Here is a 15034-nt window from a genome sequence, read left to right as displayed (position 1 = left end):
TGATACGGGACACAAAATTAACTTGAGTGAAGCAAAAATTCACAGCACTTAAAGTGAACACTTAGTACTAGTTAACTTGGGTCTCTACATGCCTTACATGATGAGTTAAGTGTAAATTTGTTTGATTTCTGCTAAAATAGTACCCTCAAGTGGCAATTAAAACAACAGCAAACCACACATCTCTCAAATGCTGGTCCATACATCAAATATAGATTTACAAGCGGGGAGACCTGAGGACAGGCCCCAGGGTGACTGTCTTCACGAGTTATTTGTGAGCTATAACTGATTCAAACCCTTACAATACTTCAAGATGCGCTAGTGAGGACAAAGTTAAGTGATTTGGTCATGCCACTGTTTCAAAAGAAAATGTGAAATTCAATAAGTAAGAAGTTATCACAATTTTCTTTTGAAATAGTGCTATGACCAAATCACTTAACTTTATTCTGACCAATCTGTGTAAAATAGCATTGTCCCCTCCAGCCTCTTCCCAGCTTACTTTTCTCCATAGCAGTTCTCACCCGCTGATATGCTAAGTATTTACTTGTTTGTTTTTCTTCTGTCCTCTCTCTTCCCCTTACTCATCTGGGATGTTACCTCTACCAGGAAAAGACTTTGTTTTGCTTACTACTATATCCCCAGCGTCTAGCTTAGTTCCTGACACATATATGCATTTAGTAAGTATTTGTTGAAAAACTGTTTTTGAGTAAATAAAATGAATGTCAATTTGGAAATTCAGCACTATCAGGTCATATAATAATAGACTATCTTAATAAAGAAAATAGACTGAAAAAGTTCTTAAACTACAGAGACATTTCTGTAACGTACTTTGAATGCACTATAGCTAATTTCACACATTTATGTGAAATACACATATATTTATATACAGTATAATGTACTTATGAATGCGACATGGCTAACTGGCCTTTAAATATAATCATATTTAAACTTTTCCATCTTGGCCACTTTTCTTACCAACGTTTAATCAAAACGTGTATTTTACGTATTCAAGCTCCACCAAATGAGCTTTTGAAAACCAGTGCATTTGAATCAATAGAAATGTACTTAATTTTAAACGATACTGTTTTTGAATTAACTCTGGACTTCACCTTAAGGGAAATTTTGTAAATATTTGCAAATTAAAACTGTGAAGACTCAGATGCTCTCTGAGTAAATGAGGCGGTGATATTTCAACAGTATTTTTATAAATCTGAAATAATCTTTAGAACTGTTTTCTTTTTTCTCCTTTAGTGTAGGAGCACTCCAGCCCGAGTTTCTGGAAGATCAATACCCCCTCTTGTGATCCAGAGGTTAGAAGGTTAGATCAGTGTTCTTTCCCGCCCTGTTGATAGCAGGGTAACTTTAATGTTCTGCGTTTCCAGAGTCTCTGTTTACACAGTCTCAGAACCCTGAGTCTTGTGTGTGTGTTGAAGATTGCTCTTTCATCGGAGTGCACCCCCGGCCCCCAGGACTCACAGGTTCTCCCAAGGCCTCCACGCCCGCGTGTGAGCTGTGAGCGTTACATCCATCCCTGTTTCTAAGGATGGCATCTACGTTTGGCGACGATCCTCTTGCTAAAGTTCACAAAGCACTTAAAAGTCAGGAGTCGCCGCCTAACCCAGGCCGCGATGCCCTTCCCGGGGCCCTCGGTGCACGCCCCCCGCTGACCACCTGGGAGCACCGGCGCGCACAGCCCACCGCACACTCCCCGCGAGCGGAGCCAGACGGCGGCGGCGAGACCCGGCCCCCGGGGCAGAGCGCCGCTACCCCAACCTGCTAGCTGTCTGCCGCCCGGTCTCCTACGCCTCCACCCCTCCCCTCCCCTGCCCTCCCCGGCCTTCCCCGCCGGTCCATCCCCGCGCCCGCCGCCGCCTCCCTGGGAAGCTTGTCCCTCGCCACCCGCCGTAGCCCGGCGCTGGCCGGTCGCCGTCTCCAAGATGGCCGCGGTGCGAGCGGCTCCTGCGGCGGGCTAAAGGCGGAGGCGGAGCCGAGTCACTCCTGCACTCCGGGGCTCCGGTCCCCCGCGCCAGGCTGCAGCTTACTGCCCGCCGCGGCCATGCGGGGCTCCGTGCACGGATGAGAGAAGCCGCCGCCGCCGCCCGCCTTCGCCGTCACTCCCGCCGCCGCCATGGAGGAGCCGCCGCCGCCGCCGCCGGCGGAACCCGAACCCGAGCCGCAGCGCTGCCGGGCGGCGAGGTGAGTGGGGCTGCCGCGGCGGGCCCGGCGCAGAAAGCGGGTCTCGTCCTGGCCCGAGCTCGGTCGGGGGCCCGAGGGGGCGTGGGGGCCTCTGCTTCCCGCCAGGTGGTGCGGGAGCATCCAGGCTGCCGGGCCGGAGGGGCGGGGTGCAGCCCTGGACGGAGGGCACGGCGGCCGGGTCGGCCCAGGGACCCCTGCCGGGGCGCCGCGGGTCCGGCCGAGCGCTCAGCCCGCCGGCCCTCCCTGCAGCTTCGCCGCGCGCCGGGAATGAGGCGAGGCGGGAGCGGGCCGGAGGGGCGGGGTGCAGCCCTGGACGGAGGGCACGGCGGCCGGGTCGGCCCAGGGACCCCTGCCGGGGCGCCGCGGGTCCGGCCGAGCGCTCAGCCCGCCGGCCCTCCCTGCAGCTTCGCCGCGCGCCGGGAATGCGGCGGGGCGGGAGCGTAGCGGGGCGCCCCTGGTCCTGCCGGGACTGGTACCCCCCCTCCTTTCCCCCTCCCCCTCCAAGGCTTCCGAACCGGCGCCGCGCTGAAACTACGCCCCTCGTTACTAAGCGAAAATGCTACCTCCTCTTCGCCCCCGCTCAAGTAAAGAGGTAGACGCTCGTGAAGCAGATGCACACTGGCTGTTTCCCCTTCGTTCTCCTCCTGCCCTCCGTTTGTCTCCCCTCGAGTGTGCCTGCTGTCTCTCCTGTGAGAAACTGCATTTAGGCTGTGCAAACAGGTTGGTTTCTCTTTCTGAGGGCCCTTTACCGGCCGTGAGTAGTAGCGCTGTGCAGATTGTTGCTCACACGTGCACATCAAGTGAAGGATTGATTTGTCCAAAACTTTGCTCCCACAGGAAGCTCTAATGTGGAACTTTGGTACCCAAAGCGTTCGTTGCATTCTGTTCCCTAGGGGCTGTATTAATGAATTCTTATGTCATTTTTCTGATCGGGAGATGAAACTCACCATAACTAAGAATTTCTCTCTTACATGCCTCCGTTTGTATGTTCAAATGCCCTCTTACCCTGTCTTTTGCATCCCAGTGTAAACTTGCAAACTGCTGCCCCCTGTCCCCTGTAATGAAAATACTTCCACGTCTCTTGCATCTTGCTGTCTTGCTCTGTAGTTGCAGGAATAAGGGTTGTTAAGTGTCCTCTTTCTTTTTCCTCCTTGAAGAAATTTTAAACAAAGTCTGCAGCTGTGGTTAGAACTGAATACAGGAACCACATTCGTGCTTGTTATGACCCAGTCGGCCCAAACAGATTTCTTTTGTTTTTATAAGCTGTGAAGAAAGTCGTTCTTCATTTTCCTTAACTCTGAGGTACTTCCGAGATACTCTGGTGAACTTTTAGGGAACAGCTTCTCTAAATAATGGTACATGGTGTAATGAGAATTCATTTTGGTCCTTTGGAATACATCTAACATTTTTAGAACTTTTGTCAGAAAGTTTATTATATAAATTTGTTAGTGGATTCATACTTTGAGTATTTTGACTCCTTTAAGTTTTTCTTTAAAAATAATAATAGCGAACACTTACTAATCGTTTAAAATGTGCCATTTCCTTTGCTTCTATTAGCCCATTTAATCTTGACCAACAGCCTAATGAGGAACGTACTATTACTGTCTCTTTTTAAGATGAGGAAACTGAGGCACAAAGTTAAGTGTTCTGTCCAGGGTTTCACAGTTAGTGCTGAACTCAGGTCTGGCTGCACATTCCCTGTTCTTAACCGCCATGAGGAAGAGAGTTGATTTCATAATACAAACGGGCAGATCAGAAGTTATAATTCTGTATAACTGTACTCTGGGAAAAAATGGATGTGAACATTCTTAGGTAAAAGGAACAGAGAGAATTGCAAATGTGCTGTAAAAAATGACTGTTTCTCTAATGATAAAAAGAAACCTTGAGTTTTCAGCCGGGTTTCTGTCTTTGTTATAGTAGAAATAGGTCAGGATAATTGGCTTCATCCAACTTTAAGTGAACAGCAGTGTACCGAACAAGAAGATCTTAGAAATATTTTTCTTAGCAACATTGCAGTTAATTTTACAATAGCAAATCTGTAAAACATTACTTGACAAAGGTGTTATTTTTTCTTTTATATGCCCTCATTGTCACCACCACCTTTTTAATACACAGAGCTGACCTCTGACCAACTTACTGTAGATCATTAGTAAAAGATGCTTCAGGTGTTCTGCAGTTGTTTATTTGAATTTCTTTTACTTATGTTTTTAACCATTTTAAAGACGCTCAGCGTGCATTTTCAGATAATGCTAGATGCCACATTGAACGCATAGGAGACCAGTAATGTGACTTGTGCTGCTAGGTTAACTGGTTTGTGACAGACCAGAATAAAGCTCCATCTGCCATCTTTGTTCATGCACTTCACGTCGATGTGTCATTGATTAGGAAGGCTGATCTGATGCACAGGTCTTTTGTGGAAAGCAGGCCCGCACACGTTGGCCAGAGCATCAGGGCGGCGGGTGCCAGCCCAGTACATCTGCCCAGCGCGTGCTGACGTGAGAGTTATGCAATGACCGGGAAACACAAAACAGGTTGAGAAGCGATAGTGCTCTTATGGTTTTACTGCCTGTTGTCAGTGGTGGATACTTCTTGTCCTTGTTTTTGATAAATAATTCATGATAAGGATAGCAGTTGTTATTGTTAGTGATTAAACTTAGAAATAAGCATTCTGTATAATTTCTTTTTTAAGCTTCTGGGTCAGTTGTAGGAGGATCCTGAGATTATAAGGAGAGCTTTTAAAACTAATTTGGAACAATTTACTTTTGTGATTTCTTGAATCTGCACTTAAAAAAACCCACAGATCTTGGCTATTAAGGCTGATACGAGACTGCTCCTATCTCCTGTAAGCTTTCATAAAAATGTTTATGTTAAAAATAGCCTCCTTGGAAAAAAAAAAAAAAACAAATAGCCTCCTTGGGCTTTCCTGGTGGCGCAGTGGTTAAGAATCCTCCTGCCAAATGCAGGGGACACAGGTTCAAGCCCTGGTCTGGGAAGATCCCACATGCCGCGGAGCAACTAAACCCGTGCGCCACAACTACTGAGCCTGCGCTCTAGAGCCTGTGAACCACGACTACTGAGCCTGCGTGCTGCCAATTCCTTAGCCTGCGTGCCTAGAGCCTGTGCTCCGCACCAAGAGAAGCCACCGCAATGAGAAGCCCGCGCACCGCAACCAAGAGTAGCCCCCGCTCCCCGCAACTAGAGAAAGCCTGCGTGGTGCAGCAACAAAAACCCAGTGCAGCCAAAAATAAATAAATAAATAAATTTATTTTTTAAAAATAGCCTCCTTGTTCTCATTTATTGATCCGTGTAAAGGACTTGTTACATGAAATAACTTTTTTTAACCAGTGACTTTATTTACTTTTTATAATATGGTTCTTATAAGTTCATTTGAAAAAATGGGTTTCACTGCTAAAAAAGTACTTCAGTATTCTGTCCCTCCTAGATGATTTGATCTCTCCCTCTCCTTGAATGTCCCCTTGGAGCCTGCTTGTTTCAGTCTTGCCATTGGATGTCACTTATTTATTCTCCTTAGCGAAACCCACCTTATGGTGCAGCTGCAGGTTCTCCCGGCAGCATCAGTGATGGGCGTGGCTTGAGACCCTTACTAGGGGAGATACCGTTGGCAGGGGTGGCTTTAGGCAGAGAAGCAGTGACCACACAGCCGTAACAAAGGGCTCCAGTGATAGCAGAAGCTCCTTCATGTTCTGAAATGGGGACAGCTCGTCTTTCAAGAAGGACTTTGTGGTTCCCTCTAATTGTCATATTGTTAGAAGTTGTTTCTACTTCTTTCACTTGCATTCTCTTAATGTCTTGTAAATCTTGTTCTGAGCCCTACTGAAATAAGGGGATATAAAGTCTTGATTGTTTACTGGATACACTGCCTTAATAACTTCCTGTTACTTAATAATTCCTCATTCTTCAGTGATTATCATTTTGACTCATAGCATGCTGTTGTTTTAGCCTTCTCATTTGACCAGGTGGTACTGTTTATAAAGACACTTTGATGCCTCCAGTCAGTAGGCCATTGGAAATAATTTCTTTAAAGAGAAAATGGGCGAAATGTTAGAAAAAGAGTTTGGCCAGTGACTGCTGTGGGTCTTTGTAAGCTGGCATTCCCTGGGCAGCATAAGGTCAGCAAGGTCCAGGTACTGTGCTTCAGCTCCTACTTGGCTTTGTCTGTACCTGGTGGGTCAGTGTATTCTCTCGCCTGTAGAAAGCCAAAGTATAATGAAGAGATTGATTGGTAAGCATGACATCAGCTAGGGAAATTAGTTGAATGTTCTTAGTGACTAATGTTAACAGACCAGGTTGGCTTGCATCCCTAACAGGCGTACCCCCTGCTTCTAGGATGAGAGGCAGGTAACAAGAGTCTTACTCTTAGGTTTTCGTTTCCCTAGACTTCACACGGGCTGTTGTTTTTTTTTCCTCTGGTCACTAACTTCCCTCAGTTTGTTAGGTTATAGTGTGTTTGTTTTTAATCTTCAGTCTTAACTTTAATTAGATTATGACAAACCTTGCTTTTCCTGCTTTACTTTGAGGTATATTGTATCCTTGTCCCTTAAAGACATCTGTTTAAAAAACCCTCAGTGGTAGATTTTTACTAATGGTAAGTCTCAGAGGATCACCTGTCTTCACGCTCCTCATAATCCACTCCTCTGACCCTGCCCCCGACAAAGAATCCTTTGGCGTAGTTTCTGAAAAAGGTGTGGCAAAGATGTCAGTGGTTGGTGCTTTCATAAAATGCTTTTTGACTCTTGTGAGTATTGTGTTCAAAAAAGATCATGATGGTATGTGGTTTTTCTGGATTTGTCATAAAATTAAATTTATTTTTATTTTTTTAATAAATTTATTTATTTTTGGCTGCGCTGGGTCTTCATTGCTGCGCGCGGGCTTTCTCTAGTTGCGGCGAGCGGGGGCTACTCTTCCTTGCAGTGTGCAGGCTTCTCATTGCAGTGGCTTCTCTTTGTGGAGCAAGGGCTCTAGGTGCGCAGGCTTCAGTAGTTGTGGCATGTGGGCTCAGTAGTTGTGGCTCGCGGGCTCTAGAATGCAGGCTCAGTAGTTGTGGTGCACGGGCTTAGTTGCTCCGCGGCATGTGGGATCTTCCCGGACCAGGGATCGAACCCGTGTCCCCTGCATTGGCAGGTGGATTCTTAACCACTGTGCCACCAGGGAAGTCCATAAAATTAAATTTAAAAAATTTAGACCTACATGAGAATTCTGTGCAGCTATTAAAAACCATGTTTTTAAGGAATATTCAGTGACATGGGCAAATGCTCATGATATAATTCCTTCTAGATAAGTCTTCATACAAGTGGGACCTGAGTATCTACTTTTAAAGAGATTCTCAGGTACTTCAGATTTATACATACCCACCACTGTGTTCAATGAGAAAAGCAGGTTATACAACAACATGTGCAGAAGATGGTAGCCCATACTTGAGGTGGCTGCTCAGCTCGTATAGATCTCTCCATCAGCTGTGACTGTCCTGCCCCCTCACCCAAACCTCTCTCTCGATTCTAGCTGCACGGTACAGATTGGAGCTGCCCTCCGCTTACGCACTCCTGGCTATAGGGATGGGTGCTTGACGCAAGCCAGGCCATTCGAGTTCTTTCCTAGGATTTTTCAAATTGGAACTGGGGGACAGAAAAGCTCTTTTTGGTAACTGAAATGTACGCTGTGGGGTCCTGAGCCTAGAGCTAGCTCCCTGAAGCTGTAGTCACCGTCTCATAGAGAACTAGTTTGGTTTCAGACAGTGATGCTGAACCCCAGAGAAAACGAGACCAAAAGAAGTCTTTGGCTATCGTCCTTTTATGCTACATTCACCCCCATTTTTCTCTTGATTTGATATGTGAATTGATAAATTCTTTATTTCTGCATAAACTATTAATAATTTGAGTTGGGCTTCTTAAAATCCTTATCCTTAATATGAACCCATTGAAGAAAAAGTATATACGTGTCTAGAAAAAAGGTTGAAGGGATACTTCCTACTATTTTCCTAAATTTTTTTGTAGTGAATGCTACATGTTTTTATTTTACAATAAAAAGCTAGAGAGTCCAAATTCCTGTACGTTTATAATTTTAAGTCTCTTTACTTTGCATTGTTCCTAAATTGAAACTGATAAGATTCTGTATGTTATATAAAGAGACTATTGTTGCCAAATTTTAAATTAATTTAAATTTTCCTTTTTAAAATTTTAGTATATATGCTGAGCTGACGATGTCCATTTGGTTTTCTTTAATTATTTAGTTCATCCTGGATAACAGAGTTTGTAGTTGAGATACAAGCAACATCAGCAGTAACAAACAAAGGGCTTGCTCTATGGTGGCCTTTATAGTCGTAGAATTACTACTTCGATCTATAACTATATTCTCAACATGTATGTTATGTTAAAATACTTTACCCTTTTTAAGAGGCATGGTTGAAACCACGGTATTTTAAAAGGAACGTTATTTCTCTGGAAAGTAGGTGTGGTAGGTACAGTCTTATATTTCCCACAGACCTCACGCTCACGTATGGAGTGCAAGATGCCTTTAGATATTTATTCACTAATGGCATAGGCAAAATGAACATTTGTTTTTGAGCTGTAAGAACATTCATTTGTTGTATTTTGCAGACATCAGTAGAAGTATTAGTCTCATGGATCATATGGATGCCAAATGTTTATAAAGTAGCAGAGAAGGATATTAAGAATATATTAGGCATTCTTTCAAAAGCATTTTGTAAGAGGATTTCATTTCAGCATAATTTCAGAAGAAGTAAGCCTTCTGTGGAAAAAAGTAGATGCTAAGCTTTAAAGCTGATCAGATTTGATGTTTTCAGTGGAGCTTTTTTTTTTTTTTTTTTTTTTTTGCATGTGAGCAGGCTATTTGAGGATACTGCTGAAGTGTAGAATGTTCTCAACAGGGCTTATTAGAGGACAACTAGTTTGGAGATGTAAAATTAATAGAAATTGTCAACCTTTTTAGTCTTTCAGTGGAAATAGTTTGGAAGAAAATTTAACACATGCATTAATTTTATTGTACCATTAAAATTCTGAAGTCTTTTTGTGTAGGATAAATTTATTTATTTATTTTTTGGCTGTGTTGGGTCTTTGTTGCTGTGCACGGGCTTTCTCTAGTTGCAGCGAGCAGGGGCTACTTTTCATTGCGGTGTGCGGGCTTCTCATTGTGGTGGCTTCTCTTGTTGCGGAGCACGGGCTCTAGGGGCGCGGGCTCAGTAGTTGTGGCTCGTGGGCTCTAGAGCGCAGGCTCAGTAGCTGTGGTGCACGGACTTAGTTGCTCCGTGGCATGTGGGATCTTCCTGGACCAGGGCATCTGAGCCATGCCCTTCATTTCAGAGGTGAGAAAACCAGCCTACAGAGGCTGCAGCTTCCCCAGGGTCACAGCCTAGAACCCAGGTCTCCAGGCTCTCGCCTCCCGTTCCTTCTGTCACCCTGTGCTCCCGTTAGTGTCCAGAGCTAAAGGTGCTCTTCAGCTCAGGCCCACACTCCAGCCATGGATGGAATACTATGTTTTCTGGATTAATTGGACTTTACAGGGTGGAGAAGTGATGAAAGATTCGTTTTCAGAAAAAGAAAAAAAAATGCAAAAAAAACACCCAACCCTGAAATCTCCCCCAAACTCATTGTACGCAACTTTTTTCCCGTGAAACTTTATTTCAAGTTCACAGAATAAAGAGGTGCCAGTGCTCAAACCTTTTTAGAGATCTTGTTATTTTTTTCTGTGCTCAGTCTTCAGGTCAATCAGGCAGTAAGATTGTAATTTCTGTCCTGGGGTGGTGATGTTGAAACTCTGGCTGTGATTGTGACCTATGGTAGGAAATATGTTTTACAACAGTATGTGGGTGCTGTATAACTGAAACAAAAATTTATGAAACAATGTTTGACCTTGTAATATATGACATATGCTGATAATTCTTGTTTTGTTCTCTTCTACTAAAAAAATTGTTCATCATGACTCATTAAATTGATTTTATTATCCACCAATGGGTTGTGACCCTCATTTTGAAAAACACGGCTCTACCAAAATTTTAAAGAGATGCTATTGCAAATACTTTGTCCTTTGTCCCTTGAGATTGAATCAGGAGAACAAGCATTGTGCTTATCCACTAAATGATCAAAAGGCATTTTGAAGAAGCTAAGCACGATTTGGATCCGACTGTTTCTTCTTTGAAAACAGCATTATTTCCCAAAGGCAAGAATAAGAATGCATCTTATCCTTGTGTCTCAAGGTTGTTCTCTTGGTTGCTTATCCTTAAACACAAGGGTTGTAAAGATGAGTTTAAAATTTGGTATTAATTTTACAGTAAAATTTGGGTTGGAATATATGAGTACATTAGATAATTTGTTCATTTTTCTCTGAAACACTAATATGTATTTTAATTTTTTTTCCAGTAGAGCAGTCCTCAAGAAAAGAAAAAAAAGGAACTCATTCTCTCCTGCTCTGTGTGTGTGTGTGTGTGTGTGTGTGTTGCGGTGGCTTCTCTTGTTGTGGAGCACGGGCTGTAGGCGCATGGGCTTCAGTAGATGTGGCTCACGGGCTCAGTAGTTGTGGCTCACGGGCTCAGTAGTTGTGGCTCGCAGGCTCTAGAGCACAGGTTCAGTAGTTGAGTTGTGGTGCACGGGCTTAGTTGCTCCGCAGCATGTGGGATCTTCACGGACCAGGGCTGGAACCCATGTCCCCTGCATTGGTAGGTGGATTCTTAACCACTGTGCCACTAGGGAAGCCCCCAGGTATATTTTTAAGAAAAGGATGACCTGGGTGTTCTATTTTGCTCTCCTTTGCCTTGTGAATTCTTCCTCCTCGTCCTGGTCTTTTAAGCATCGCTTACTTCAGGGCCAGCCTTCCCTTGACCTCTCACCCCTTCACTGTAAGTTAGATTAAGTCCTTCTGTTCTGAGTCATCCTAGTCCCGATGGCTTTCCACCGTGTTCTAGCAGCTCACCATTTGTAATTATCTACCTGTGTGAGCGTTTGTTTATTGTCTCTTGGCCTCAATAGCCATCAGACTCCAGGAGGGCAGGGACGTGGTTGTTTGGCTGACTTTTAGGTCTCAGTTCCTGGCACAGTGTCTAATGATTGGTAGGCTCTCCACAGGTACTTGTTGGATGGAGGAGGCGGTGGATATACTGGAGGGCACAGAGGTGTTGGTACTGGACAGACAGGCTTTGAATCTTACCTTTTAATTAGTAGCCTCTGATTTGGGGAAAGTTACTTAACTTCTCTCAGAGTCAGTTTGCTCATTTGAAAATCAAATAATAATAGCACCTCCTTCATAGGTTGTTACTAAATTAAATGAGATAATGGCCTTTTATATAAAGTGCTCAGTAATTGTTAGCTCTCTTTATTAATTTTTCTTTTTATTTTTTCATTTAAGGTGACAAGGGAGGAAGTCCATCGTAATTAATTTTCATAAAAAACCATCAAGTATGTTTTGAGGCTAGGTACATTTAAAAATAGCTGCAGTAATCTTTTTTTTTTTTGCGGTACACGGGCCTCTCACTTCTGTGGCCTCTCCCATTGCGGAGCGCAGGCTCAGCGGCCGTGGCTCACGGGCCCAGCCGCTCCGCGGCATGTGGGATCTTCCCGGACCGGGGCACGAACACGTGTCCCCTGCATCGGCAGGCGGACTCTCAACCAGTGAGCCACCAGGGAAGCCCTGCAGTAATCTTTATTCAAGAAACATTTGTTTTTTCTACGTCTGTTGAAGTCATAGGAGAAAGAGGATTTGGGGACCTGGCTTTTCCAAATTCCCTCTTTTGCTTCAACTGTGATTATTTTGCATATTGTTCCTAAAGGTGTTTGGAATTTTGGTGCGAGGGTCATAAATCATGCCACTAAAATCAGAAGTGTTAACACTACAGGTTGAATGACTCCTTTAGGTCATTAGGCACAGCTCAGTCTTTTTTCTCTGGAACTTCTTTTTAGTTGTTTGTTTAACTTGACACGTTTCATTTTTTTAAATGTTGTGCATTATGTTTAAGAGTAATATTTTCCAAATTGGTCTAGCTGTTGCCTTAGAAAAGTGAATGAAATCACTTTTCTAAATCAGTTAGAAATCTCTCTGATTATAAAAGTAACGTGTCAATTATAGAAAAATCTGAAAAGTATAAAGAAGAAAATAGCCAGTCATAATCCTACCATCTAAAAATAGTCACCATTAACATTTTGGCATATTTCTTTCCTGGGCTTTACCTCTTTACCTCTGTGTGTGTGTGTGTGTGTGTGTGTGTGTGTGAGAGAGAGAGAGAGAGAGAGAGATTTATATATTGGTTTGGCCAAAAAGTTCGTTTGGTTTTTTTCCTGTTAAGATGGTTCTAGCAGTGCTTAGTTGTCTTTAATTTCATTCCAGACAATTTTGTTGGGTTGTATTGTGACATATACCCTAACATATCAGCGTGCATTTAAAGAAAAAGCTTACCAAATTGGTGGATTTTTGTGTAGCCATTTTAATATTGCAGATGGAAGGAAAAAAGCAACATTTTCAGCATATTATGCTTTATTATTTCAAGAAAGGTAGAAACGCAACTGAAACACAAAAAAAGATTTGTACGGCGTGTGGAGAAGGTGCTGTAACTGATTGAATGTGTCAAAAGTGGTTTGCGAAGTTTCGTGTTGGAGATTTCTCGCTGGATGATGCTTCATGGTCAGGTAGACCAGTTGAAGTTGATTGTTCTCATTAATTGAGAACCATCAGTGTTATACCACGAGGGAGATAACCGAATTCTCAAAATACCCAAATCAAGCATTGAAAATCATTTGCACCAGCTTGGTTACATTAATGGCTTTGACGTTCGGGTTCCACATAAGTTAAGTGTATTTCCGCATGCGATTCTCTACTGAAAGGTAAGGAGAACGTTCCGTTTATAAAACCAATTGCGACGGGTGATGAAAAGTGGATATTGTACAATAATGTGGAACGGAAGAGATCGTGGGGCAAGCGAAATGAACCACCACCAACCACAGCAAAGGCTGGTCTTCATCCAAAGAAGGTGATGTTGTGTATATGGTGGGATTGGAAGGGAGTCCTCTATTATGAGCTCCTTCCGGAAAACGAAACGATTAATTCCAACAAGTACCGCTCCTAATTAAACCAACTGAAAGCAGCACTCGTCAAAAAGCGTCCGGAATTAGTCAACAGAAAATGCATTATCTTCCATCAGGATAATGCAAGACAGTGTGTTTCTTTGATGACCAGGCAAAAACTGTTACAGCTTGGCTGGGGAGTTCTGATTCATCCGCCATTTTCACCAGACATTGCACCTTCGGATTTCCATTTATTTCTGTCTTTACAAAATTCTCTTAATGGAAAAAATTTCAATTCCCTGGAAGACTGTAAGAGGCACCTGGAACAGTTCTTTGCTCAAAAAGGTAAAAAGTTTTGGGAAGATGGAATTATGAAGATGCCTGAAAAATGGCAGAAGGTAGTGGAACAGAAGGGTGAATAATATGCTGTTCAATAGAGTTCTTGGTGAAAATGAAGAATGTGAATGTGACTTTTATTTAAAAACTGAAGGAACTTTTTGGCCAATCCAATATATAAATTACATATATTATATATATGTTTATATATATATAAATTTCCCCTCCATACATTTTATCTTTAGAAGCTACCATATCATGAGCACTTTCCCATGTTTTAAACATATTTAATGACAGACAATATTCCTCTATATTGGAGTATTGTAATTTAACTGTTTTTGAATTACTTTGACAAGAGTTCTGTAAATCCTGTCTCATTCCACTGGTGTGATCTCAGAGTTGTTTAAAGAGGCCATCAGAAGCCTGTACCTGACAGTATAATACATGGGAGAGCCCTTTTCCACAGGCCCTGAGATGGCCCTTCTTTGTTGAAGACAGGCACCCTGGAGTGTAGCTGATGCTGGGTGCTTTCAGGGAAGCAGCCGAGTAAAGCAGGCACCTATCTGTAGGTGATGGAAAACTTAAAGTGGGATGTAGTGGTTCTTATTACATAGTATTGGGGATAATCTCTGTCTGCCAGTGGGAGCCTCTGTTGTGTAGCAACTGCCTCCTGACTCCCGTTGAGTGTTTTCTGATGTTTCTGTTCCAGGAAGCTGCTTGTGATCTTAATTAATTTAACTAGTCCTTTGTTGGACTTTTAGGGTGTTTCCATTTCTTTAGCTATTATAAACAACAATGTTATGAACATTCTTTTTGGCTCAGTCTTTATGTATATCCAAGATATTTTATTAGAATAAAATCCTGGAAATGGAATTGCAGTATTAAAGAGTATACCTATATATATTTTAGGTATAATCTGTTTCTCTGTAAGTATAGAATCTTACATATTGAATTATATATAATAGAGGCAACTATATAGGCAATTCACAGAATTTGATAATACAGAGATGAAAGAGAAAGAGAGGCCAATTGACCAATTAGGTGGGACCCGGTAGGTTCCCTCAGGTTTTTTTTATTTTAAGTTTTTGTGTAATATTTGCTGTTGTATAATGTAACACAGACATTTGTATAATATATATATGAAATGTGTAGCATGGTAAATTATCTAGAAGTGAACTTGCTCTTGTAAAGATCACCTGTGTGAAGAAAGCAGCATCCTAGAGACCCCTTCTGCCCCCGGCACGGTCACTACCCTCCTCTCCTCATTGCCCTGACACTTAGTGATATTTCACATCTTTCATGCAACATGATGTTCATGAGATTCACCTATGTTGTTTTGGGTAATAGTGGTTCTTTTATTTTTGTTACTATAAAGTACTTCATTGTGTAAATGTATCACAGGGTGTTTTTATTCACTCAGGGTTTTGGGGGGGGGGGTTTGTTTTTTACCATTGGAATCATTTTTAAGTTTTCAGCTTAGG

General features: G+C 42.9%; 1 protein-coding gene across 5 annotated transcripts in view; it reads left to right on the top strand.

Annotated features, from left to right (window-relative positions):
- Window positions 1-1989: 1989 nt before the first annotated feature.
- MAP3K4 (mitogen-activated protein kinase kinase kinase 4) overlaps window positions 1990-15034 on the top strand; it is a 110628-nt gene continuing 97583 nt past the window's right edge. For all 5 annotated transcript variants that reach the window (XM_028494779.2, XM_024122449.3, XM_028494778.2 and 2 more), the window contains exon 1: window positions 1990-2193. In XM_028494779.2, coding sequence (XP_028350580.1) covers window positions 2126-2193 — 68 coding nt within the window. In that variant the 5' untranslated portion in view covers window positions 1990-2125. The remainder of the gene's footprint in view (window positions 2194-15034) is intronic.

The sequence above is a fragment of the Physeter macrocephalus genome, chromosome 10 (genome assembly GCF_002837175.3).
Source record: "Physeter macrocephalus isolate SW-GA chromosome 10, ASM283717v5, whole genome shotgun sequence".
Classification (NCBI taxonomy): domain Eukaryota; kingdom Metazoa; phylum Chordata; class Mammalia; order Artiodactyla; family Physeteridae; genus Physeter; species Physeter macrocephalus.
Note: the sequence above shows the minus strand (reverse complement) of the source record. Positions and strands in the feature narration are given on the sequence as shown.